At 33.3% G+C, this 26206-nt stretch overlaps 6 protein-coding genes across 8 annotated transcripts; 5 read left to right on the top strand and 1 right to left on the bottom strand.

Annotated features, from left to right (window-relative positions):
• The first annotated feature begins 9769 nt into the window (after nt 1–9769).
• LOC106405971 (PWWP domain-containing protein 3-like) lies at nt 9770–12974 on the top strand. The gene is made up of 2 exons (XM_013846540.3): nt 9770–9989; nt 10154–12974. Exon 2 carries the CDS (start codon nt 10160–10162, stop codon nt 12839–12841), a length of 2682 nt encoding a protein of 893 aa, XP_013701994.2. The 5' UTR covers nt 9770–9989; nt 10154–10159; the 3' UTR covers nt 12842–12974.
• A 2905-nt stretch (nt 12975–15879) lies between these two features.
• Nucleotides 15880–17121, top strand: LOC106352684 (homeobox-leucine zipper protein HAT5). The gene is made up of 3 exons (XM_013792314.3): nt 15880–16355; nt 16440–16679; nt 16761–17121. The coding sequence occupies exons 1-3, from the start codon at nt 16254–16256 to the stop codon at nt 16953–16955; spliced, it is 537 nt and encodes a 178-aa protein (XP_013647768.2). The 5' UTR covers nt 15880–16253; the 3' UTR covers nt 16956–17121.
• Nucleotides 17122–17617: 496 nt separating this feature from the next.
• Nucleotides 17618–19231, bottom strand: LOC106352683 (RING-H2 finger protein ATL46-like). The gene is made up of 2 exons (XM_013792312.3): nt 18995–19231; nt 17618–18903 (listed from the first exon to the last, which is right to left on the bottom strand). Exon 2 carries the CDS (start codon nt 18837–18839, stop codon nt 17799–17801), a length of 1041 nt encoding a protein of 346 aa, XP_013647766.2. The 5' UTR covers nt 18840–18903; nt 18995–19231; the 3' UTR covers nt 17618–17798.
• Nucleotides 19232–19667: 436 nt separating this feature from the next.
• On the top strand, nt 19668–21741 carry LOC106356661 (WAT1-related protein At5g40240-like). 2 transcript variants are annotated; one of them, XM_048736937.1, is made up of 7 exons: nt 19668–20187; nt 20281–20337; nt 20417–20530; nt 20611–20851; nt 20939–21097; nt 21171–21322; nt 21414–21741. In XM_048736937.1, exons 1-7 carry the CDS (start codon nt 19979–19981, stop codon nt 21565–21567), a joined length of 1086 nt encoding a protein of 361 aa, XP_048592894.1. In that variant the 5' UTR covers nt 19668–19978; the 3' UTR covers nt 21568–21741. The 2 variants fall into 2 exon arrangements, with proteins under 2 accessions (XP_048592894.1, XP_013651853.2); XM_013796399.3 differs by having other exon boundaries at nt 19673–20187; nt 20272–20337.
• A 149-nt stretch (nt 21742–21890) lies between these two features.
• On the top strand, nt 21891–23744 carry LOC106356660 (WAT1-related protein At5g40240-like). The gene is made up of 7 exons (XM_013796398.3): nt 21891–22176; nt 22248–22313; nt 22395–22508; nt 22654–22909; nt 22991–23149; nt 23226–23377; nt 23497–23744. The coding sequence occupies exons 1-7, from the start codon at nt 21962–21964 to the stop codon at nt 23651–23653; spliced, it is 1119 nt and encodes a 372-aa protein (XP_013651852.2). The 5' UTR covers nt 21891–21961; the 3' UTR covers nt 23654–23744.
• Nucleotides 23745–24240: 496 nt separating this feature from the next.
• LOC106352682 (WAT1-related protein At5g40240) lies at nt 24241–26149 on the top strand. Of its 2 annotated transcripts, none has more exons than XM_048736936.1 (7): nt 24241–24524; nt 24587–24652; nt 24730–24843; nt 24990–25230; nt 25332–25490; nt 25575–25704; nt 25813–26149. In XM_048736936.1, the coding sequence occupies exons 1-7, from the start codon at nt 24307–24309 to the stop codon at nt 25827–25829; spliced, it is 945 nt and encodes a 314-aa protein (XP_048592893.1). In that variant the 5' UTR covers nt 24241–24306; the 3' UTR covers nt 25830–26149. The 2 variants fall into 2 exon arrangements, with proteins under 2 accessions (XP_048592893.1, XP_013647765.2); XM_013792311.3 differs by having other exon boundaries at nt 24243–24524; nt 25575–25726.
• The last annotated feature ends 57 nt before the right edge of the window (nt 26150–26206 follow it).

Here is a 26206-nt window from a genome sequence, read left to right as displayed (position 1 = left end):
TGAAGTATGATTCCGAGAACTCATATTTTAATCAGATAGTTGATTTTGTAAAAAAACTATATTTATATGATTAAAAATAACAATATGTCAACACAAAATAAAAATAAGTTTTATTGAAATTTAGTAGCAAATAATTAATTTAATAAAAAATATCATAAAACTTACACATATAAATAACTATATTATATATATATTATATATATATATATTATATATTATATATATATCATAGTGGATTTTTTTGAAAATTTAATATTTGTGATTGGAAAAATCTCTAAAATATCAGCTTTTAAAGTTAATCAGAATAACGTTAAAATGATGAAAAATATAAATAGCACTCATTTAACCAAAAAAAAAAATTACTCTAAATTGTAAATTTTAATCTCATCCCACCCTTAAATGCTAACCCTAAAATTTAATCTATAAATCCAAACTCAAACCATATAATAAAATCTATATTTTTATATTTTAGGTAATCATATATTAAATATCTTTTTTTTGTATGAGTTTTTTTTTTTGCAATTTGCTTCTTTTAAAAATATTGGATAGTAGTATTTTGTGTGATCCATAATGATATAAATATGGGTGTTTTTCAAAACCAACCCATATTTTCAAGTCAAACCCAAAACCAACCCTTTTTTTTTTGTCCATACTATTCATCAATAAAATTTCCATATTATCCTTATATTTTTGAATTATTCACAAAATTGCCATTTTATTTATTTTTTTTATTAATTTTGAAATTAACAAAAAACCAAATACACCCTAACAATTTCTTCTTATTTACAAAAATGCCATCATCATCAATTTTTTCAACCACCATGAACCACCATTTTTGAGCTCTAAAACTCTAGAATTCAATTTTCAACCACTTTTTTTCTCATTCTAACCCAAAAAACTACATTTCTTCTCATCTCTTCTACATTTCCATCTAAAAAACTCTCATAACTATCATTTTCATAATCATAAACTTCATATTTTCGAGTTTCTTCATTAGTGAATCGTTAAAGATGCTTTTTTTTGCTCATATTTGGAGTTTGGACGGTTGAAAAGGTTGGAAACGAGCTTTACACATGAAAAAGGTAACTATTTACATGGTTTTCGTTCTTTTTCAGATCTGTGTCGCGACGGTAGACTGTTTTGTATGTCTACGCCTCCGTAGAGACTTACGATGCAGTCTATTTGTCAACGCACGGGTTAGTTTTGCAATTGACCAGACAATTTTTTTTTCTAACGCAGACTTCCCCAGTAGTCTCCGTCTTTACCTTTGACAACAAAAATAAAATTTTCGGTAGACTTACTAAGACGTCTACCTAAAAGAGGTTAGTTTTTCATTTGACCGAACTTTTGACTTTTCAAAATAGACTTCAACGGAAGTCTACAAAATGTAGACTGCCACCGAAGTCTATAAAAGGTCAGTTTTGCATTTGACCAAAACTTTGACTTCGTGGAATAGGTTAGTTTTGTGTTTGACCAAAAAGTTTAAAAAGCAATAAAAAATTTATTAAATTGTAGACTTCATATGCAGTCTTCTTATCTTAAAAAAAAAATGTAGACTGCGTATAAAGTCTACTTTTTTATTTTGGTCAAATGCAAAACCAACCTGTCGGATTTGAGAGTAGACTTCACAAGAAGTCTACACACCCGTAGACGTTCATTTCAATCTACTGATTTGAAGTCAAACTTGGTCAATTGCAAAACTAACCTCTTTCAAAAAAATTCAAACATGTAGACTGCATATGAAGTCTAGTTCTGAAAGTCAAATCTTGGATGAATTCTGGTCAATTGCAAAAAGTAACCTTTTTAAATTGTAGACTGAAATGAAAGTCTACATGTACAAAATCACAACTTTTATTCAACTATAGAAAGCAACCCGTAAAATGGTCAATTGCAAAAACCAACCCAAAGAGTAGACCTATTTGACAGTCTACGTCTGTAAACTGAAAAGAACGTCTACATCTTCAGAGACTGAATATTAAGTCTGCATAGAAAAATCTATAAAAATGTGAATTTGTGTATTATTCATTAAATTTTTCTAGTTTTTTTGTTTGACAGTGTGTGTTAGTTAATCCTAATGGGTTTGAGTGATTTTGAAAAGAATTTTTTTAATAATTATGAAGGTATAATTCATTTAATTTGACAATGTTGTTAGCTAATAATTGTAGACGTATTTGTAAGTCTTCGTTTATAGTTTTGCTAATAAGGTTGAACTTGTTTTAAAGCTGAAGTCGGTGACTGTGGAATATAAATTTACATTCTCAGCATATAAGACAACGAAAACTCTGTATGTGGCTAAGTATCGTGTTCAAGGATGTGGTTGGAAACTTAGAGCGAGTGTGAAGCATGGGTCAAAGATATTTTGGGTGACAAAATATTCGAAAAGGATGAAGAATCGGAAAGGTTGAAGAATGTTCCTTGTGCATGATGGCTGTACACATGGTAAACTTCTTGAAATGACACAAGAAGATTATGATCTGGACAACAAAATTGAGAAGATTGTGCTAACCTATTCCTTACCAAACATCATTTAAAACAAATGACTCTGAATAGGAAAATACTCCTCTTATGCCAGTCACGAATAATCGACAAGTACGGAACTTGATCGAGTTATCTAAGACACACTTTGTACGCCTTTGTGTATCAAGCCTGCGCCAAATACACTAAATTTTTTTGGATTGACTATATTTTAGATAATAAGTGTAGACGTTTTTGTAAATCTACAAATGTAGACTGCAGTTGAAGTCTACGTCGTAAATTCTATTAAAAGTGTATTTGTGTATTATTCATCATATTTTTTCATGATTTAATTATTTTACAGTGTATGTTAGTAAAATTTTAATGGTCTTGGATGAATTTCACAATTTAATGTGTTATAATTATACACTTGATACTTATTGCAAATTGTTTTGATTAGTGTTATTCTTGAAAAATTTTGGGAAAATTTTGTATAGATTTTCTTCTTCTCACATGTATGTTAGTTTTTATTTTAGCTTATGGTGGTTTTACTTGTTTGGTTGGTTAGATCTTGTGAAAAATTGATATCTAACAAAAAATTAATAATATCATACAAGTGAAAACAACTAAAAATGAATACAATGTTTATAGATTATGCATTAAAAAATTATTTAAAAATTAATATTTTATTATGAAAGTTATTACAAAGCAATATATTAAAAAGTATTATTGAGTATGTTTGATTTTTCATAATCTTGATGCTTCAAATAAAGTCTTGGAAAAAGTACCTGCAAAATAAGATAGAGTTATGAGAAAAACATAAGATAAAAACTGAAATCATATTTTAGTAGACCTTTTATTAAGTCTACGTAAAGTTATTGTTTAGTAGACTTTAGTTGAAGTCTACACTAATGGAAAATTTTCATATCTAAAAGTGTGCATTTAGAAAATTTGAAAATACTTTGTTCTGGAAAATATTTCAAAAATAGTTTTTTGTCATCCTTGTAACAAAGCAAAAAGATAATGTATGAATCTATAAATTTAGTTCATTATAAACACAAAATATCTTATAATGAATATATGGAAAGCTTACATTTTTGGGAAGATGATTTGAAAACATTGGAAGAGAATACCTGCAAAATAAAATAAAATTATGAAAAATAAGATAAAAATTAAAATCATATTTGAGTAACTTCTAATGAAATATGCTTAAAAGTCAAGGCTAGTAGACTTCGTTTGAAGTCTACCAGCCGTAAGTTTTAAGTAGATTTCAAATGAAGTCTACTCTATAAAAAAAAATAGATCTGAAAAATAAATACACTAAAAATATGAAATAAGTTTAAATCTAAAAAACTTTTAAAAATATTTAGTAGACAAAATAGTTATAAATTAAAGACATATTAATATGAATTTTAATATGTAACTTTATTTGAATATAAATACTAGAACACATATTTTAAATCTATAGATGTAAACCTTACATTTCTAGGAGGAGAAGAGAACAACTATGGAAGAAAATACCTGCAAAATAAGATAAAAATATTAAAAAACATAGAAAAAAAATTAAAGTCATATTTTTGTAGACTTCCAATGAAGTATGCTTAAACTTTGTGGTTTAGTAAACTTCATATGAAGTCTGCAAGCTTTAGTAAACTTCTTTAGAAGTCTACACTGTCTGATAATTTTCAGATCTGAAAAAATCTATATATTTTGAAATGTGAAAATAATTTTAAATCTGAAAATACTTTTCATAATAGAATTTATAAGGTAAACTAGTAGCAAATTAATGTAGAGAGCTTGATCTATAAATTTATTTGAATATAAACATATAAATACATATTTAAAATCTATTAATCTAAAACTTACATTTTTAGAGGAGATGATGAAATCCATGAGTGATAATACCTACCAAAAAAAGATAATATTGTGAGAAATAAACATAAAAATACACATTTAAAATCTATAGATCTAAAACTTACATTTTTTAAAGGAGAAGATGAAAACCATGAATCATAATATCTAAAATGACAAGATAATATTGTGAGAAAGACTTGAGAAAATTTTAGAGAGAAAGAAGATAATGAGAGAGATTTGGAAACAATTGAGAGAATTTTAGAGAGAAGAGAGAAAGTTTTAGAGAGAAGGGAGAGAGTTTTAAAAACTTGTGCAGCCACTTTAGAGAGAGATTGTATAAATTTTGTTTATATAGGGAGACACAAATGTAACTAGGTTAAAATTTACGATACTGTAGACTTCGTTTGAAGTCTACTAAAATTAAAATTTTGGAGTAGATCTTACTATAACATAGTAGTCCTTTTTGGAAGTCTACTATAATAATTTAATTATTGTTATTTATTCTTTATTATTTTAGTAATTTTAATATATGATTTATTAAATTTATTTCTTTATTTTTTAATAGTTATAGTATATGATTTCACTTTTTTATTCGTAAGGAACTTAACTTAGTTTAAATATAATAATTTTTTGTAAAACAAATTGAAAAATATAGACTGAAAAAGACGTCTTCAGATAAATAGACTTTATTGTAGGTCTACGAAACCCTAAACCACAAATCTCAAACCCTAAATGTTTTGCTTGATAATCAAAAGTCTCATTTATACAAAATATAAACTACTAAAAATTAGTATGCAGATTTAAGTTAATAAAACAAAAAAAAAAACAAAATCTAAAATCTAACCCTATGAAATCAACTACTAAAAGACATAACATGTTAGAACCTTTTGTTTCTAAACTATGAACATAGTCTAACACATGATAACTAAATTAGTATATATTCTTCAAAATTGTTCGATTATATGAAATTTTAATTTATTTACTTCATATTATCCATTATATTGATGATTAGTTAAAAATATCACAATAATTATTTTTATACATTTTCAAAATTAAATTATTAGATCAAATTAGAGTGTAGACTACAAAACAAGTCTATAAATGTGTAGACTTCGTAGGAAGTCTATATATATGTAGACTTCTTTTATTACATGTAGACTTGCAAAGGATAGAAACGTAAAATACATTTCTGTTTTTTGTTTGGTCATAAGGGTTAAATAGTACTTTCATTACTCCTTTAGGTTGGTTTTGCATTTGACTGAAAGTGGGGTATACTTTTACATTTGACTTGAATATTTGGGTTAGTTTTAGCAAATGTCCCTATAAATATCCAGAGTTTTTCAGATTAAATCGAATACCCAGCCTAATCAAGTTTTACAATTTTTGTACCTCTACTTATAGCTTTACAACTTGATAGCATCATTTAATTGTTCACCTAACTATAGACAGATATGCGAATAAATTGATTAGGAAGATAATAAACGAATGGATATAGATAAACGAAAGGGACATGGATCCTGGCTGGGAATCCTGGAGTTAAGGAGATGATGGAAAAACGCGAACAGTTGTTTGTAAAAGTATTCATGCTGTATTTTGTTAGTAAGAATCTACTGTACTACTGTTTCAAAAATTACTAACGTGTGATCAGTGTTGACGTTTAATCAATTTAGAACGAATCACGTACACACTTAACAATTACGAGTATCTTTTTCAGAAAAATGTAAAAATGAACCGTCCTAATTTATGTGTCGGTGGCTAACTCGTCGGACCGGTGGGGTAGGGTTAGGTTGGGTGGCGCAGCAAATTCAACAGTCTTCGCCTTAATTCTTGACTCGATTGGCACTCATTACCGGAATACAACATTACATATATATATGACTCTCTTACTAACAAAGTTTTCCAATAGATGGACATGATCTCTCGAGTCAAGTATAACATACTGTTTTCTAAGAAGTGTGTGTATTGAGTTTTTATATCTGACATAAAAATATATATTATATTACTCAAGGTAAAAGTGATATGAGAATCGGAACGATCAACAAAAATTGAACTTCTATGAAAAACACATACAATCTTGGTAGAGATACTATTTCCGCCAATTCTGACAAAGCATAACCAATGATTAAAAAACTATTGAGTTTTGTTTTTGTTTTACATCAAAAATCTATTATATTATTCATGGTATATGTGGTATGAGAATCTAGACGGAAATAAAACAAAAAGCTAAAACTAAACTTCAATGAAAAACACGTTTGATTTTGGCTAAAGTGTATGATATCCAGTTTTCTCTCTTTGTATGTGAGTGATCTTGAAATCTTGGAATCGTCCTCGTAGAAATGCTATCTCTAGCCAATTCTGTTGAAAAACTTAGCCATGTTGTCGGATTTTGAATTATTGAAATGATATATTTGCAGTCCATTCAAAAGTACTGACATGTTATGTGTTGAAGCACATTCTCCATAGACCAAATGAGTACATCCAATTCTGAATGCAAAGATGACAAGCATCTCCCTTTATTTCTCAAACCTAAGAGTTTTTCATCCCCAACTGGCCAACCATATCTACTAAACAGTGAATTCGAAGTCAACAATCCATCTACCCAAAAAAATACGCTGCAAGCATAAGACTTATGTATCATGTGTCTGGTATTGTGGATGAGCATCTTCTGAGTTCTTTTTGTTTGCATCAAACCATGCATGACATTCACTTTGAGCATGTCTTAGTAACTATGCCTTGATGGCTGACCTTCATCTCATAAGTCTCTGTTCCACTATCTCACACACCTCCAATATTTCTGAGAAGACTCTGAAATAATTATCACTTCGTCGCCTTGAAAGAATCATATCACTTCGTCTTGATCCTCCAATCTTTTCATCGTTGTTTAGGACCTCATTGAGATCACCTAACATTGCCAAAGACAACTTATACATCTTATTTTATATTTTTCTTTTATTTTTAAATTTGAAACCACTCTGTATTTTGTGTGTGAAATGGAATGAATGGTAACATAAAGTAAAATTTGAGTGCGTTTAGTGTTAAGCAGCTGAAACATTCATAACCTTAGATAAAATAATGATAAGTTATTAGTATAAGCTAACAATAAAATACAAAAAAGTATAAAACAGTGCATACATTTGTGGTTTAACTTGTTGGCCTTTGAGAGGCGAAAAGAAAAATTGGCTCTTTTTCAACAAATCTAGTTCGCTGAGGACCCATTCTGGGTCTTCGACGAGGATTCCTTTTCTCCTTTGTTTTTTTTTTCATGGGTTTTTATGGAGTTATGATGGATTAGTCGAGGTTTGTGTGGTTCTTCAGTGGCATATTTCTCCCTTTTCCGTCTCTGGTTAGGTCTTTGGTGCAACATACCTATAAGAAGGCTATTTCACTCTAGTGGCTAGTTGGTGTTGATAGATTGCCTTCGCTACTCGTGGACTGTTGTGTAAATCATTGTAATGCATATATTAAGATATTTACATATATGATAGTTATTTACATAAATTATATAAAAACCAAATAATAGAGAAATATAACATAAAAAAACACTTTTAAGGTAGAAAAGAAAATACAAAATATTTTCAAATACTTTTTAAATATTTGGTAACAATATTATCTAGATTATCAAAGATTCAATCATGATCAATCCATAGATTATAGTTTCTGCCACATGTATAAACAAACCAATAGCTTTGGCTTTGATTGGCAGAGAAGATGATAAAGCAGTAGCAGTATGCTGTAGAAACAATATGCTGCAGAAGATGTACGTTTTTGTGAAACTATTTAATAGGATGATTGGTAAAGTAATATGAGTATGCTATTTAAAATTATTGTAAAAATTAGTATATAATATATAATATATTTATTTACTGAATATATTTCTAATATATATATATATATATATATAAATATTTCTAATATGTATATATATATAAATATATTAACATATAAAATTAAAAAGATATTTAATTAATTTTATTTAATAATTTAAAAATATGTTTATATCAAAAAAATTATTTTAAAATAAATTTACAATTAAAACATTAAAATATAATTAAATCATATTAATTAAATTATATAAACTAATTATATTAATTAAATTATATTTTAAATGTGAAATATTTTTTAAAAACAAATATTTTTATTGTAAATTAATTTTAGAAAACAAAATATTATTTTCTGGATACAAAAATAATTTAATGATATTATTAACTAAAATAAATAAATAAATTATATATTTTATTTAATTTTATAAATTATAAATGCAAATGCTATTTTAAAAGTTTCATATGAAAACATTGACCAGAGAACATTTGGAAAGCATTAACATTTAGTAAATGCTTTTCTAAATATTTTTATAACAATTGTTGATTGGATAGATAATGTAGAACATAATGCTAATGCTAATGCTTAAACAATCAAAACCTAAATTTAGCATTTTCACTTGTTTCAACATTGCATATTCAAATTATTTTAGAATAGGAAACCGTAAATAAATCATTCGACCTAAATTCGAAGAACGTTGAGAACAATATATTTAATATTCTTCAAATGTGAAATATATCATTAAAGTTCTTTTTTTATTTTGATAAAAGATTCATATTATTAAAGTTAGGTTACTAATTCTAATAAATGTACATTGTTTAACAAATCATAGAATACAATTTCTACTATATTATTTTGTTTAGAAAATGACATCTATTTTATGTAGAACAATAAACAAGTTTAGATCCAGAAAACACTACTAATTTGATGTGAGTTTCTTATACTATTTTCACTTTTTTCCTTTTTTTGGTTTCTATAATAAAATTATTTATTTATTTTATTAATTAAAAGGGTAATTACAGGAAGATATGATAAATAATATTTTATTTTTGTTAAGACAATAGTAATGAATCATTGTTTTATTTTTCAATTTTCTCTAATAAATTTTATTTTTATTTATCATATTTTGTTAAGACAATAGTAATGAACTCAGTTCGATGGAGTACAAAATGGTGGAGTACAAAATGGATAAACACTAAATTGCTAAAATCACTAAATTTAGATACTGGTGTAATAATAGCTTGTGCCTAACTCAGTAATCAGATAATCAATACTCTCTAAAACGGCAAAGAGAAGTGTCGTTTCCCGTTCAAAGTAAAGGATCTCTTTGCTTTTACTGCCGCTAAGTACACACCGTCGGAACACTGACATGTGTCGAGCATCGGAAACTTGTGATGCGTCATCTATAACTCATCCCACTAGTGTAACAGCTACCGTGCTTTACACGATCCAATCCTTTTCCGCCACGTAAGAATCTGGATACCGACGTATCGCATACCAACATAAGTATGTAGTGAGTAGGTTATAGGGTTCATACTCGCGCAGCTGTTGTCTCATCTGCTTGTTAACGTGAAAGCGACCGGTTGAGTAATTGTTGTTTTCTGTTCTTCTTATTAAAACAAGTAAAAAAGCCATTAATACCGAAAATACCCTTTTTATGTGTCTTAATTTCCCAAAGATTTGCGCCGCGTTACAACCCTCAAAGTTTATCTCTTTCAAACCAAAGAGAAAAAAAAAAGAAATGAATTTCCTCGTGAGATTCTGATTTTCTCGTTGTGGGTTTTGTTCTTACGAGAAATCTAAAGGATTCGCTTCTGGAAAGTTTTGTTTTTTTTTTCCCCGCTCGAGCTAAGATTATTCAGGTGATTTACTTGTTTATGTTTCTGGAGATGTTGTTTGATTCTCATGAACCCTAGTTTTTGTAGATGTTGCTCGTTCCTGGTGAAGGGTTTTTGAATTGTTTATGTGTGTTCGGTTGAAAAATTAGTTTGTCTTTTTCTGAATTTTTGTTGTCGGAATGTTTTAGGGAAATATGGAGATGGAAACTGTTGAAGAGACCAGACCGAGAGCTAGTTCTTCAGAAACTGGGTCAGCTAAACAAAACGACGTCGCCGCCTCAGGTGAGAAAACCCTAAAAGAGAACGGTGTTAGGGTTACTGAAAACGGAGAGCACAAGGTTGTTGATGAGTCTGGTGTTATCGAAGATTGTGTGATGAATGGAGTTTCATCTTTGCTAAAGCTGAAGCAAGATGTCAGTGATAATAGTGAGGCCAAAGAAGAAGAAGAGGAGGAAGAGGAGGAGGAAGAGCATGGATACCATGTAGGAGATTTCGTTTGGGGGAAAATCAAGAATCATCCATGGTGGCCAGGTCAAATATACGATCCATCAGAAGCTTCAGATTTGGCGTTGAAGATAAAGCAAAAGGGGAAGATGCTCGTTGCGTATTTTGGAGACGGGACATTCGCTTGGTGCGGTCCCTCGCAGTTGAAACCGTTTGCAGAGAGTTTCAAAGAGTGTTCTAACGTAAGCAGCTCGAGGGTCATTGTAACTGCAGTGGAAGAGGCGGTTGAAGAAATGGGTAGACACATGGAGCGCTTACTGATACGCGATTGCACAGTGGAGCTTGATAACCGTGTGGTTAAGAACGCTGGGATAAAGGAAGGTGTTGCTGTTCGTGATGTGAGAAGAGAGATGATTTCTTCTTTGCTGGTTGGTAAACCTGAAGGGATTCTTCAAGATGTTAAAGGATTTGCAGAGACGGTTAGTTTCAGCGGTTTGCTTGAGCTTGAGATTGTGAAAAGGAAGGTGTCTGCGTTTTTTCGGTCTAAAAGAGGATATGGTCTGACTGAGTTTCCTGAGCCCCAACCAGTCCCGGGACTTGAAGACAAGAACAATGATGATGATGATGATGATGAAGACGAGGACTTTGATGATGGTGGTGCTAGACGTTCAACCATAGAGAAAGGAAAAGAAGAAGAAGCGTTGGATCCTGAAGAGTCGATTCAAAGACCGTTAGAGAAGTGCTCAGGGTTTCCTGATCACAGGCTGCAACACAGGAGGAAGCAGAAGAGCATTGCTGAGATATTGGAGAATGAGTCTTGTGCTAAGGTGAGATTTGAGATAGAACCAGAGGATGGAAAGGGGAAGTCGAGTAGGAAAAAGGTGAAGCGCAGTGATGAACTTGTAACCACCACCAATCCGAAGAGTAGAAGAATGAAAGAAGTTGCTGCAATTGAAGAAGATAGCAAAGGCAAAAGGAAGAGGAAGAAAAGGGATGAGGAAAGGAGTGGAGAGAGAGAAGAGGATGAAGCTGATAATGATTCAACTCCGTTAGCTTCACTGCGAAAGAGGGCGAAGGTTGATGATGCTTCAAGTGCTGGAAATGGCGGAACCTCCACACAAAATACAACAAAGAGAGAGAGGAAGAAGAGCAGCAAGTACTTTTCGCCTGAGTTCTTGTCAGATTTTTCATCCAAAGGGAGAAAAAGGACCAAACCCGAACCTGAATCTTCCGAAGTTCCAAGTCAGAGCCAAGGAGGAGAGCTAATGGCCAATGCGAGTAATAGCCTCGTGGTGGTGGAAGAAGAGGATCATAACTCTGGTGAATTATTACTATTGGAGAATGGTGCAGGCCATCAAGAATTGTCAGAGGAGCTTAGTAACGCTGTCGATTTTCTGAGATTGGGAGCTACAACTGAGGAAATTCGGGATCTGATTCGTGTATCTGCTCTTGGTACAGAATATCCTAAAGACAGCAGCTCAAGGGACATGGTAAGAGAGTTCATGTCCATCTACAGAAGCTTCACATACCATGAGGGTGTTAACAGCAAGTTTCTAGGGAGTTATAGTACGGCAGGTACAGAGAAGGAAGAAATGAATGGGACAGGCAAACCTGAGGAGATTGAGCAGACTGGAAAAGAAGAGAATGAGGCAACAAAGAAACAGAGAAAACCAAAGACGCCAACATCTAAGAAGCAAGCTGATGAAGTAGAAGAATCCCGCAAAGAGGTGACTGAGTCAACGAAGAAAGAGAGAAAGCGTAAGAAGCATGAATCAGAGAAGAAAGCTCATGAAGAAGAAGAGTCTACGAAGAAAGAGAGGAAAGCTAAGAAGCCTAAATCAAGGAAGCAAGGGGATGAAGAAGAAGAGGCGAGTGGGTCAATGAAGAAAGATAAAAAAGGTAAGAAGCCTAAGTTTGAGGAACAGGAAACGCTGAATGAGTCTGAGAAGAAGGAAAGAGAGGGAAAGACTAAGAAGCAGGAATTTTCAGGAGCTGAGCTGTTTGTTACATTTGGTCCTGGTTCAACTCTACCTAAGAAGGAAGCGCTTATTGAAATCTATGGAAAGTTTGGAGCTTTGGATGAAGAGAGAAGCTATGTTTCAGACTCCAACTTATGCGCCCGTGTTGCCTTCTTGAACGTGGACGATGGAGAGAAAGCCTTTGAGTCTTCACAAGAGAACTCTCCTTTCGCTTCTGCTTCCACAATTAAATTCAGACTCAAGTATCCCAATGAGAGAGCAGGGGAGAAGAAAGGCGAAGCTGAAGCTGCAGAGACAAAAACTGTGGAGATGGAACACTTGAAGAAGAAGTTTGAGGAGATGATATCATTGGTGGATAAATCTCAAGGAGGAATGACTGAAGAAGTGAGAGTGAAACTTGAAGTGGAGATGGTGAATTTGCTCGAGGAAGTAAGAAAGATGCCATTGTCTTAGGATTATATTTTTTTTATGTTGGTTGAGACGTTTACATGAGATTGTGAATTTGCTGCAAAAAAGCTATGTCTTAGGATTATGTCTCTTATGTTGGTTGAGAATTTTCAAGAGATCTTTACAGGTTTTTAGGATATTTCTGGTCTTCTGCCAAAAAAAAAAAAGAAACTCTTTCTGAAGTTGATGATATTTATTTTATCGTTGCATAGGTACAAAATTTTGAACAAATGTCTTTGTCTTGCCATTTGACTAACTTGTAAGTTTACCAACTTTGAGAAACTACATTCATGGGCTTTGGGTAGTACCATTCTCTTGAAGGGTCACTGATGCCAATCAAGGTGGATTCCTTCACAAATATCATTGTGCAAGCTCAACTTGAAGGAACCCTATTATAGAATGTCTCAGCCACAGATCTACGCTGTTGCACAAGAACCACCACCAGCACAACCGCAAGTAAGGTTGGTTATTGTTTTGGTTAGACAAGTAGGCTATGATCACTGGTGTGTAATCATTTGGAGCTTGATCATCTCTATGAGTGTCAAATACTATTCTTGGAATTTGTCATCAATACAGAAGTACAAGTAGATCTCAGCATTACAACATGTGTTTACATTTTGTCGATTTAAGACATGCATATACTGAGCGATGACTTGGAAGAAGTAGAGTTGATTACCTGTCTTAGCTTATTTTTCTCCATAATACATGTAAATCTCGGCAACACGCTTTTGTTCATCTATAATATATCTTGCGAAGTTTGTATCTTAAAATTTGAAATCTATCACTTTTTAATATGCTATTGGAAAGAAAACTTGGGAGAGGTTGAAGTTAGCGTAGACTCGATTACATTGGTAATGTGGCTCAGATCTCTACTCTTTCTGGTTCTGTACATAAGAATGTTGTGATTGTTCAGACTGAGTCCGAGCTAGAGTACTCTGAATTTGCGGTAATTTCTTGCTTTGCACACGCTTATTTGCAAGAAAGGAATGTCGCATACGCTAATTGCTTTTTACTTATATAATATACATGCTTTCTTCACTCAACACAGTTACTAGATCATAATGTAGATTTGCAAATATATTTAGAATATCTGTAAAACATCAAACATTCATTTTTCCTAAAGATAATCAAAAGTGAAAGATTAAGTTAGAAAATATGTAAAAAGAAATATTTCTGATAATATTGGTGTGACCTAATTGTTAATAAACCTTTTTAATGAATGTAACTAATAATATTTTCAGAAAATTGTAATATATTCAAATCATGCAATATTTCAAATCAGTCCCTCTTCTAGATATTATTTGCGAAGTGATTTGTATATGTGTCATCACCACATTCATTCTCAACAGAAAAATAATGATATGGCTTTTGAAAAATATGACATGACATGAATGTAATTATGACATATATAATTTTTTTAAGGACTTATTTTTCGGCAAATATTTTTAAATATGGTAATAACTAATAACTCTTTCATCATCATTAAAGTAAACTTTCTATACCAGTTTTTTGGCATAATCTTTGAAATATATTAATAACTAAAAATTCATATACCACCACTAAAATGATAAATATTACATTAATAAAAGATAAGATATAATTACATCTATTTCTTACATTAACTTATATATCAATATAAGTATACATTAACAAACACAAAACTAAAGCAATACTAATCAAACGAAAATTTTTGATAGTCAAAATGATTAAATTTTATTTAAATTTATTGGTTAATTAAGTTAATTAAATATTAATGTTTACAAGTTTAACGTCTATTAACTAAAACAAACAAAAATCTAAATTTTTATTATAATTTATATATTTAAATAAAGGCATATTTAAAACTAAGGAGTAAGAGATATAATTAAGATAAATACAATATAATATAAATACAAAAATTATTTTTATAAAATGTAGTTTCAACTCTATTGAAATTTAAATAGAATCAAACAGGAAGAGTTATATACCAAATAAAAAGAAAGAAGAAGAGTACAAAATATATTTATGTTTTTCTCCAAGTTAAAATATAAAAATAATGATGTTAAAATTTAAACTATTTAAAATAATAACAATATTATTCTTATAACTAAAATTATTATTTATACGCATTGCGCAGGAAAATTCCTAGTTAGTCTATAGTTGTGCAACTATATTTTTGCTTCACAAATGGTATATCTATTTTATAATAGCTAAAATATGTGGTATAGAGTAAAAACTGAACCAAATATACCAAGAATTTACTGAAAACATATCAAAATAATTGAAAATATAAATCAGTAAAGAAATATAAAATAAGGAAAATCAAACAAACCACTCTCACATAGTAATAAAATAGAAAAGTTAACAAAACTAAAATACATTTGAACAAAAAAAAAATTAAAATACATAAAACTACGCATAGCGGGTGATAACACTTTGCGGTTGCGGGTGATAACAGCAAAACCAGTCATGCCTTTGAAAGTATTTTTCGGTTGATTTGTTCTAATTCATTTTGTTTTGAAGTTTCTTGATAAGTTTCCCAGTTTTAGTCTTTGTAAAAATTCATCTGAACAAAAAAAATACATAAACTGCACATAATGGGTGATAACACTTTGCGTTTACGGATGATAACAGCAAAACCAGTCATGCCCTTGGAAGTATTTTTGGGTTGATTTGTTCTAATTCATTTTGGTTTGAAGTTTCTTGATAAGTTTCCCAATTTTAGTCTTTGTAGAAATTCATTTTGTTTAACGTTTTGGAAGTGTTGCTATTATAATCCTTTTAATATAGAACAAAATACCATTTTGTATAAGTGATAAAAACGATAAGAATGAATATGTGCTACGTACATTTAAATTCTTTTCTTTTTGAAGAACCGTATATTTTCTTCTTCTTCTTCAAAGTTCCAGTTATTCTCTCTTTTTTGTCACTTTCTTTATTTGTTCTCCAACAATTCGTTTATTCTTCAAAAATTCAAAACTACATGTACAAACCGCGTAACGTGCAAAAATGTAATTCCAATAATGTAATTCCAAATCTCTCAGTATAAATACAGTCGCCACTCTTCCTCCTAAGCTTTACCCGCGAAGATCTATACACAAATCTAACTCAAGAAAATAAAATAAAATAGCTTGATATATTCTCTAAGATGAATGAAGATTCTCTCGGAATGTCACTATATTAACTTCCATCTTTCATTTTGATCTTCATCCTCTTCTTGATTTTTAGTTCTTGATTTTCTTGTTTCTTGATCTGTTTTTTTTTTGTTCTTTTAAAAACGATGGGACTTTGCCTCTGTTTGTTAGCAACTCCGGCGACATTGTTGTGGACGACGAGTTTCTTCCGCCACAAAATCTTGATTCTCTAACGAATTGTTTCATCACATAATCCCGCATTTTAGGTTTTAGTTTCTTCTTCTTTTTTTACTTTAAACATCTCAATGGATCCCAATTACGATCAAGAATCAAGATCAAGATCGGCTCCAACAGGTGAAATCGATAGTCAACCGGCTGAGAAAAAGCGTCGACTAACGATTGAACAAGTAAGTATATGATAAGACAAGAGTCAGAGAATGAAACGGTCTTTGCTACTTTTAGTATTTTTTATTTTTATTTTAAATTGTTAGGTGAATATGTTGGAGAAGAGCTTTGAAGAAGAGAATAAATTGGAACCAGAGAGAAAGACTGAGCTAGCTAAAATGCTTGGATTGCCTCAACGACAAGTAGCTGTTTGGTTTCAGAATCGAAAAGCTCGGTGTAAGATCAAGAAGATCGAAAGAGATTACGATGTTCTCAAGGCTTGTTATGATTCCCTCCTGGCTAAACATGAATCAGTCATCTCAGAGAATGACAAACTCAAATCTAAAGTAATAGCAAACGCTCCTCTTAGTATGGCTTTCCATTGAGCTCAGTTTCTAACATGCTTCTACGAAACTTTGTGTTTGCAGGTCTTAACTTTGACTGAGATGCTTCTTCCTGCAGCACACCAAACCCAAAGAAACCACCAAGGCAAGCTTAACTCTAAAGGTGATGATGAAACTATGAGCTCTTCCACAGCTTTAGTTCCATTGTCAAATGACCAGTACTTCACCAACGTTGATGAATCATTCGGCTGGTGGGTTTGGCCATCGAATCTTATGTAAAAATATGAGAATCCAAGAGAGAAAGACTTAGTATTCTATAAGCTTACGTTCTAAACATGGGCAGAGGTTGAATAGACTAATAGTGTTGACATATGCGAAATAAGAATGTTAAAAAGCTATTACAATCACTATTTTAAATAAATATATTATATGAAAATCTACTAGAGTTTGACTAATTGTTCATTTTTTTTATTTTTTGAGTTCTTATTTATGTACATGCAATCAAAATCTAGTGGGTGATGGTTTTTATTTTAGGAGTCAGAAATAACATATTGACCCTACAACAACCAACATAAACCATTAGAGCCACAGACTTTGAAATTAAAGTAATTGGTTTATGCAAGATTTCATTTTTTGTTTTGGGTAACACAAAGAGCCAAAAACTCTTAACCTAAACCAAAGACTAAATTGTGTGTGACCACAAGTCAAAAGTTATAGTTTGTTTTCTATCCATATAATTGAGTGTATATCACTTAAAATTCCACCACTAATCAAGAAAACTTAAGAGAAAAATATACAAAAGTAATCAAGAACCACCATGTATACAAAGATATGTATATGCAATAGTGAATTTGTTGAGAGAGTAAAGTATATTGAAAAAAAGGAAATAAAAGAAGAGAAGCAGTGATTCTAAAGTGAAGAAAAAAAAAAGGCAAAGATAATAAAAATAAAGCTAAAGAATCAGTCTTTAGGAATCCATTAACTTTGATCTCATATCATTAACAACCTTTTAAGCAAATATGTTACAACAGATGACTGGCAAACACCCCCAAAACATAATCAGTAAACACTATTCCTTATCCATGATTCAAATTGGAAAAAAAAAAAAAAAAGATACTACTACTACCTTTCGTCCTTCTCCAGCTTCTTATGATCTTCCATCCATGGAAGTTTTGGAAGATCATCAACGTTAAGTGATGAAGAAGGCAACCTTCTCTGAGCATCTGAAGAGAACTTATCTTTCTTTGGCCACAACCAAATCTTGGAAACCGAAAAGCTCTCTCCTTTAGCCACAACACTATTAATCTTCTTCTCTTCTTCTTCTGATGATGATGATAAGTCCCCAATCTGCTCCTGAGATTCTTTGTCTTGAGGTTTCGAAAGCCGCTGCCTATCTTTGCAAAACGGGACTTTAAGCTCAGAGTTACCGAGTATATACTGATAAGAACCCATTGAGAAACATCTCCTCGCATCAAGATTACTACTACTAGTCTCTCCACCAGCACCATCATTGTCAAGCCTCTTGAACTTCCCTAACCTCACCGGTAAAACCCCTTTCTCCACAACGATTTCTTGAATCTCCACAGCTTTCTCGGGTACACGCTCTTCGTCTTCTCCTAAACCATCGAAGTCAAACATGGGATTGTCGTCCATGGAGAAACCAGGGGAGAAGAGAGTGCCACGACAAAGAGGGCAAGTGGAGTTAGACTGAAGCCAAGTGTCAATACAGGTAAGATGAAAAGCGTGGCTACACATTGGCAACAACCTCAGCTTATCTTTCTCAGTAAACTCGCAGAGGCAAACCGCGCAATCAAACGGCTCCTTGGAGGCACCGACCATTTCTTTGTAGTGAAAAACAGGCAAAGCGTCGATGAAAGCTTGGTCAAGACCAGAGTCGTTGAGATGGAAGAGCTGTTGAAGCTGTCTTTGAAGAGCATCACTGGTTGAGATCTCTGGGTATCTATTAGACCTCGAAGGGTGCTTTGTGAGAAACCTAACGAGCAGATGAAGAAGGCCAGAGATGAAGAACAAGACAGCTAGAATCACGATCACGAATAGAACCGCCGGGCTGATTCTGTTACCGGAAGAAGACGGTGGTGGTGGCGGTGGTGGGTACGCAAAGGTGCCGTCTTTTTGCTCAACTGTGAATCGAACCCAAGACATGTTTGCGAGAAAGATCTAGAAGAAAAAAGATTCCACCATAGAAGAAGATCCTCAATCTCAAGATCTAGACAAAGGAGTTAGAATATCAACAAGAGCTCCCAAGTTAAGTGGAGGAAGAAGACGATAACATCATCAGCATCGACAGAAACACTCACCTCAAAGCCCCCACAGATTCACGTGAAGTAAGAACCCTAATCAAAGAGGGCTTGGTTCTTCTTCTCCTCTGTCAGATTTGCAGAGGAAGAAGAGAGTTAAAGTAACTCTTTTTTTTTCTCTCTCTCTCTCTCTCTCTCTCACTCTCTTTCTCTTAACCTTTTCTTTTGTTGAGCTTTAATGGTGGAAATAGAAAACCACAAGAAAATGGCAAAGTGATGATGTAATTTTTCGAAGTGGGAGGCAAAGTTGGAAAACAACATGTAATAAGGAAATAAAGTGAAACCATTGAAAATGAAAAACAAAATTAAATTAAAATTAATTGAAGCTTTTAGATTTGGGCCCACGTGCATAGATGAGCTAGTTCATGTCAGATGGTCAACTCCGAAGACAAAAGAAATGACGGTTTCGTAAGTCTTTGGTCTTATGTAAGATCCGTACTGGGTCGGACCACACAGCCCAATTATAATCCAAATCTAACCGTTGGATAAGCGGACACGCGATCTGGTTACGGTTTAGTTTATCTGTTTTATTAAACCAATCAATTTACAAACCAATTCAAATTCGATTTTATTTTAGTTAATTCGATTTTATTTTAGTTAATTTGGTTCAGTTAGGTTCGGTTTTTGTTTTTGGATGTCTTTATCAATCATCATCATAATTGGAGGAAAATGATGGAATGGAAGTTATTATATCCTTCAGTTGGATGGTTGAGCTAATATGGGTTAATAGAGAGAGCTATATAATGGCTAATATGATTCTTGTGGTGTGTAGTATTGCTCCAAGTCAACTTAGATTTCTATTTATGGAATTTAACTATTTTCATATTGTCTTTCACTGATAATAATTTTTGTCCTAAATAAGATAAACGTTAACCATTTACCAAGCGTGGTGGAACTGATCAACCAACAACAGGATTGTTTCTTATTTTCTTAACTTCATTTAAGCTAAGAGAGAGAGTTTATTTTTCTGAGAACCTACCGATCATGAGAGGAGAAGAGACAGAGGCGTGGAGGTACTTTAGAAGAGATGTTTTGCCGTTTGCTGCCATGTTTGCAGTGGAGTGTGCCACGGTTGGGTCAAGCACACTGTACAAGGCTGCTACCTTAAGAGGATTGAACTTCTATGTCTTTATCTTCTACACTTATGTTATTTCAACACTAATACTTTTTCCACTTTCCATCATCTTTGGAAGGTATTGATCTTTGCTTCTCCACTCTTTGATGATCTGTATTAAGTTTTTTTTCAAGAAAATGAACTCGTTTATACATATATGAAGATCAAGAAGATTGCCTTCAGTCAAGTCTCCTCTCTTCTTCAAGATTCTCTTACTTGGGCTTGTCGGGTAATAATAATATATATGGTCATGTTTCTAGATTTTATGGGAATTTTCTTGTTTTAGTTTCCTAATCTGGAAGGATCAGTTTCATGGCAGTGTTAGCTGGTTGTAAAGGAATAGAATACAGTTCTCCTACAGTTTCCTCTGCTATCAGCAACCTCACACCAGCTTTTACCTTCATCCTCGCAGTTATCTTCAGGTTACACCTCCTCCTCTTTCTTTATGGTAGGCTATTTTTGTAACTCTAACTGGTTCTGGTTCCTTGGGTGGTTCTTAAAGGATGGAAAATGTAAGGTTAAGGAGTTCGGCGACTCAGGCTAAAATCATTGGTGCAATAATATCAATATCTGGTGCTTTGGTTGTTGTGCTCTATAAAGGCTCCACACTCTTCGCTGATGCATCTGTTTCACCTACCATTTCACTTCACAAGAAACTGACTTCATCAGAGTCAAGCTGGATAATCGGTGGCCTTTTGATTACTTTACATTACTTTCTTACATCAGTCTGGTATATTCTTCAGGTACAAACACTTGAAAAGTTGGTTAAAAATATTTTTAGGTTGCACATTAAAATCTTGCTAAACTCGGTAGCTATGTATATGTTTCAGACTCGAATCATGGAGATATACCCTGAAGAAATAACTGTTGTCTTTTTATACAATCTATGCGTAACACTAATCTCAGCACCAGTATGTTTATTGGGGGAAAGGAACTTCACTTCTTGGACTCTTAAACCGGATATTTCTCTCGCTGCAATAATGTACTCGGTGAGAATCAGTTCTTACAATCTGCTTTCATGTAATATAACCGGTAAGCTCAGAAAGTAACACTTTGTTTCAGGGAGTTTTCGTTACGGTATTTGGTGGGCTTACCCACACATGGGGTCTGCATCTGAAGGGTCCAGTATACATATCCTTGTTCAGGCCATTGTCTATCGTTATTGTAGTAGCCATGGGTGCTATATTCCTTGGCGATGCACTTCACCTCGGGAGGTATAATTATTTTTCATCATCTTCTTCTTCTGTAACTTGGCCTCCACGTTTTAGAGAGTAATTATAATAACGAATATGTGTTTTCATGCAGTGTGATTGGATCAGTGATATTGTGCATTGGATTCTACATGTTGATTTGGGGAAAAGCAAGAGAGGATACAACCAAAAATGTAGCTGGCTCTGAGCATTATTCACCTTTGCTGCTTACACACATCATAGAAGATGAAGCCTTGCCATTAAGATAGGATTGATGCAAGTAAATATTATGCATTGTAAATAATGACAAGTGGAGGTCCCAAAAACAATACAACTCTGAAAATTACACCCAAAAAAATACAACTCTGAAAATATTAAAGTTACCAACCATAGCAAATAGAAGTTTAAACTTTATAATATTAAAATTACAATTTACAACACAATAGTGGGTTGATTTGATTCGTTTGGTTTGTGGGTACTTTCATCATTTTTGTAACGCTTCTTTACAACCAACTGTCAGCTAAGAATCGCATGTTTCTGCCAAGTGTCTTGGTTGCTAAATATGACCATATAAATACTTAACCCACCGACACCATTACTGCAACTTAACTCATTCTGAGATCAATCTTCTAAGCCACTGATCATATCAATATCATATATATCATGAGAGGAGCTGGAGAAGAGACAGTGGCGTGGAGGTACTTAAGCAGAGATGTTGTCCCGTTTGCTGCGATGTTTACGGCGGAGTGTGCCATTGTTGGGTCCAACACTCTATTCAAGGCTGCCACTTTGAGAGGATTGAGCTTCTATGTCTTTGTCTTTTACTCTTATCTTGTTTCAACACTTCTTCTTCTTCCATTATCCTTCATCTTTGGAAGGTACTTGATCTCTTCATCAACTATTTTCCCAGTATAAACTTTTCGAGAATATGAACTTCTTTTGCATGCAGGTCAAAAAGATTGCCTCCATCCAAGTCTCCTCTCTTCTTCAAGATTTTATTAGTTGGGTTTCTCGGGTAATATATAGTATACAACTGCTTATAGATTAGTGTTGCTGAATTTTTTGTTGTTTTGCTTTCTTAACTTGAGGGGAACAGTTTCATATCGCAGATAGCTGGCTGTAAAGGAATAGAATATAGCTCTCCTACTCTTTCTTCTGCTATCAGCAACCTCACACCAGCTTTCACATTCACCCTCGCTGTTATCTTCAGGTTCTACCTCCTTTTATTTGGCTTTTTTTTTTGTGTGGAATGTTTGAGATTTTCTTCTGAGGTCTGATCATTACAAACTTACAATCAATCTTATTACCGTGCATGTCACGCTAACTGGTTCTACTTCCCTGGGTGACTTTATAAGGATGGAACAAGTGAGGTTAAGGAGCTCTGGGACTCAGGCTAAGATCATTGGTGCAGTAATATCTATATCTGGTGCTCTGGTTATTGTGCTCTATAAAGGCCCAAAGGTTCTTGCTGCTGCGTCTTTTATATCTTCATCACCTCCTACCATTTCACTTCACCAGCAGCAGATGACTTCATTCGAGTCAAGCTGGATTATCGGAGGCCTTTTGCTTGCTTCACAGTATTTTCTTATATCAATCATGTATATTCTTCAGGTACAAGTACTAGAAAAATTTCATTAAAAAACTTTGGGTTATTCTTGGCACATTCTTGCTAAGTAGCTGTATATGGTGTAGACGCGGATCATGGAAGCATACCCTGAAGAAATAAGAGTAGTCTTCTTCTATAACTTAATTGCAACACTTATCTCTGCACCAGTGTGTTTCTTGGCGGAAACCGACTTGACTTCTTGGGTGCTTAAACCAGATATGTCCCTGGCTGCAATCATATACTCGGTAAGCATCAAATCTTATAATATGCTCCCATTACTGACCATGTGTTCAGATCAGAAACTAAAACCTTTTGTTTCAGGGAGTCTTTGTTTCATTGTTCAGCGCACTTACCCACACTTGGGGTCTGCATCTGAAGGGTCCGGTCTATGTATCTTTGTTTAGGCCATTGTCTATTGCTATTGCAGTTACCATGGGTGCTTTATTCCTAGGCGCTTCACTTCACCTTGGGAGGTACCGTTCCTTTCATATTCTTCATTTCTAGCATGTTATGAAGATTTTATCTATGTTAGAATAAGCTTATTGATTAAGTAATACCTGATTATATTTTATCATTCATGTGGTGTGTGTAGTGTCATCGGATCAGTGATTTTGTGCTTTGGATTCTACACTGTGATGTGGGGCAAAGCAAGAGAGAATTCAACCAAAGCTGCTGCTGGTTTTGAGAACTCACCTTTTCTGCTTACACACGTCGTTGAAGACGAACACTTGTTAGTCAGATATGACTGATGCAAGTGATAATCCTTATGTTATTAATTTGTAAAAAGAAAAAAACGTTTTTCAGTAATCCAAAAATCATACTCCCTCTATATTATAATAAGTGTCTCTTTATATTTTATATTTTGTTTTTTTAAAATAAATGTCATTTTACGAGTTAATGCAAATTCATACATTAAATCTATTTCCCTTTTAAACCAACAAAGGATTCAACCAGAACTGTAGCTGGTTCTGAGCATTGTTCACCTTTGGTGCTTACACATATCGTAGAAGATGAAGCCTTGTCAGTAAGATAAGCTTGATGCAAGCGATCATCTTTATATTATTCATTTGTAAATGATTGCAGTGTGCAAATAATTTCAAAAAAGACCTTCGCAATACAAATGTTACCAAAATCTTCATCACATATTTGTGTAATGTTTGGAATTGGTTTGGTTACGTCCTTCAGCGAAGTCACCTCCCTTCTTCAATAAATATTAGTTTTTTTCTTCTTTTTTTTAATAATCCACGCAATTCGTCCAATGACCTTGCTTTATAATATTGGTCAAGTTGGAATATTTATATAAATAAAATAATATATTCTTAAACGTGGTGGGTTAACCCACTATGCTTACCTATGAAACTCACTTTTGACCTCCGAAAAGTCTATAGACAACAGAGATCTTATGGAAAGAGGAGCAGAAGAAAAGACAGTGGCATTGAGATACTTTAGCAAAGATGTTGTGCCGTTTGCTGCGATGGTCTCAGTGGAGTGTGTCATGGTTGGAGCTAACACACTGTTCAAGGCCGCGACCTTGAGAGGATTGAGCTTCTATGTCTATATCTTCTACTCTTATGTTGTTGCTACAATTGTCCTTCTTCCACTTTCCCTCATCTTTGGAAGGTTCTTGATCTTCTCACCCTATATATACCTTTTTCAACAATATGATTTACATTTATGTGCAGGTCAAGAAGACTACCTTCAGCCAAATTTCCTGTCTTCGTCAAGATATTCTTTCTTGCGGTTCTCGGGTAACTAACTACTATATAACTCTAGATTTATGGCCTTTAATGAGCATTTCCGAATTTATAAAATATGGAGGGAACAGGCTCATGTCGGGGTTAGTTGGATTGAAAGGAGTGGAATATAGTTCTCCTACTCTTTCCTCTGCTATCAGCAACCTCACCCCAGCTTTTACCTTCACCCTCGCCATTATCTTCAGGTTACTCCTCCTCCTCCTCCTCCTCTTTCGATTCTGTTTTAGAAGATGTATAAGCACCACCTCCTGGTTGAATAGGAATGGATGTGAGGTTGATTATTACTATCATCGAATCATGTAATTTTTAACTGGTTGTGCTTTTCTTCTAGAATGGAACAAGTAAGGTTAAGTAGCTCTGCGACTCAGGCGAAAATCATTGGCACGTTAGTATCCATATCTGGTGCTCTGGTTGTTGTGCTCTATAAAGGCCCTAAAGTTCTCACTGCTGCATCTTCGCCATCTACCATTTCGCTTGACCAGCATTTGACTTCCTCCAATTCAAGTTGGATGATCGGAGGCCTTTTGCTTGCTTCACAGTATTTTTTTATATCAGTCTGGTATATTCTTCAGGTATGTATGGGGGAGACACTTGAAAAAAAAGTTCAGAAAAAGACTTTTGGTTGTTCTTAGAGTCTCTCTCTTGCTAAATTGATAGTTGTATGTGGTTTAAGACTCAGGTCATGGCGGTATACCCTGAACAAATAACAGTAATCTTCTTCTACAACTTATTTGCGACGCTAATCTCAGCACCAGTGTGTTTCTTTGCGGAAAGCAACTTGACTTCTTGGGTGGTTAAACCAGATATTTCCCTGGCTGCAATTGTATACTCGGTGAGCGTCGTCAAACCTTATATGTTCGCTTCAATCAGTGACTATCTTTTAAGTTAAGAAGCTAACACTGTTTTTTTTTTTCAGGGAGTCTTGCTTTCATCATTTGGCTTAGCTATACACACATGGGGTCTGCATCTGAAGGGTCCAGTCTATATATCCCTGTTCAAGCCATTGTCTATAGTCATTGCAGTCATCTTGGGTGCTATATTCCTCGGTGATGCACTTTACCTTGGGAGGTACTATATGCCTCCATATATATCGTATATGCATTTCAAGGAAGTAATAACCAATACAGACTTTTCCATGTATGTGTTGTGGGCAGTGTCATCGGGTCTGTGATTTTGAGCTTAGGATTCTACACTGTGATTTGGGGAAAAGCAAGAGAGGATGCTAGCAAAACTGTGACTGGTTCTGAACAGTCACCTTTGTTGCTTACACACGTCGTAGAAGATGAAGCCTTGTCATTAAGCTAAGATTGTTGCAAGTGAAATCATTATACTGTTCGTTTATCAATAACGATCCTTTACAATATGGTCATTGTTTATGTTTATATGTCTATATTTTACGTACAGTATAAGATGTTTCTGTTATTTTTTTTTCTAGTATTGTTTGGAGGTTATATAAGAATTTGAGTCAAAAAAATCTTCTGTTTAATGTTTTTTGATTCATGCAATGATTTTGAAAAGGGACATATGACCAAACATATGATGATAATA

Source organism: Brassica napus, chromosome A7, assembly GCF_020379485.1.
Source record: "Brassica napus cultivar Da-Ae chromosome A7, Da-Ae, whole genome shotgun sequence".
Lineage (NCBI taxonomy): Eukaryota > Viridiplantae > Streptophyta > Magnoliopsida > Brassicales > Brassicaceae > Brassica > Brassica napus.
The sequence above is the reverse complement of the archived record's forward strand: the minus strand, read 5'-3'. Positions and strand labels throughout refer to the sequence as shown.

Excerpts from the sequence above, each read along its gene's own strand:
- LOC106352682 (XM_013792311.3), top strand. The coding sequence starts at position 24,307 with ATGGAAAGAGGAGCAGAAGAAAAGACAGTGGCATTGAGATACTTTAGC. Across the intron at positions 25,231-25,331 it reads CAGTCTGGTATATTCTTCAG|ACTCAGGTCATGGCGGTATA; the intron begins GTATGTATGGGG and ends ATGTGGTTTAAG. Across the intron at positions 25,727-25,812 it reads GATGCACTTTACCTTGGGAG|TGTCATCGGGTCTGTGATTT; the intron begins GTACTATATGCC and ends TGTTGTGGGCAG.
- LOC106356660 (XM_013796398.3), top strand. The coding sequence starts at position 21,962 with ATGAGAGGAGCTGGAGAAGAGACAGTGGCGTGGAGGTACTTAAGCAGA. Across the intron at positions 23,150-23,225 it reads TGGCTGCAATCATATACTCG|GGAGTCTTTGTTTCATTGTT; the intron begins GTAAGCATCAAA and ends CTTTTGTTTCAG. Across the intron at positions 23,378-23,496 it reads GCTTCACTTCACCTTGGGAG|TGTCATCGGATCAGTGATTT; the intron begins GTACCGTTCCTT and ends TGGTGTGTGTAG.
- LOC106405971 (XM_013846540.3), top strand. The coding sequence starts at position 10,160 with ATGGAGATGGAAACTGTTGAAGAGACCAGACCGAGAGCTAGTTCTTCA.
- LOC106352684 (XM_013792314.3), top strand. The coding sequence starts at position 16,254 with ATGGATCCCAATTACGATCAAGAATCAAGATCAAGATCGGCTCCAACA. Across the intron at positions 16,356-16,439 it reads GTCGACTAACGATTGAACAA|GTGAATATGTTGGAGAAGAG; the intron begins GTAAGTATATGA and ends TTAAATTGTTAG. Across the intron at positions 16,680-16,760 it reads ATGACAAACTCAAATCTAAA|GTCTTAACTTTGACTGAGAT; the intron begins GTAATAGCAAAC and ends TTGTGTTTGCAG.
- LOC106356661 (XM_013796399.3), top strand. The coding sequence starts at position 19,979 with ATGAGAGGAGAAGAGACAGAGGCGTGGAGGTACTTTAGAAGAGATGTT. Across the intron at positions 20,338-20,416 it reads CTCTTACTTGGGCTTGTCGG|TTTCATGGCAGTGTTAGCTG; the intron begins GTAATAATAATA and ends TGGAAGGATCAG. Across the intron at positions 21,098-21,170 it reads TCGCTGCAATAATGTACTCG|GGAGTTTTCGTTACGGTATT; the intron begins GTGAGAATCAGT and ends ACTTTGTTTCAG.
- LOC106352683 (XM_013792312.3), bottom strand. The coding sequence starts at position 18,839 with ATGTCTTGGGTTCGATTCACAGTTGAGCAAAAAGACGGCACCTTTGCG.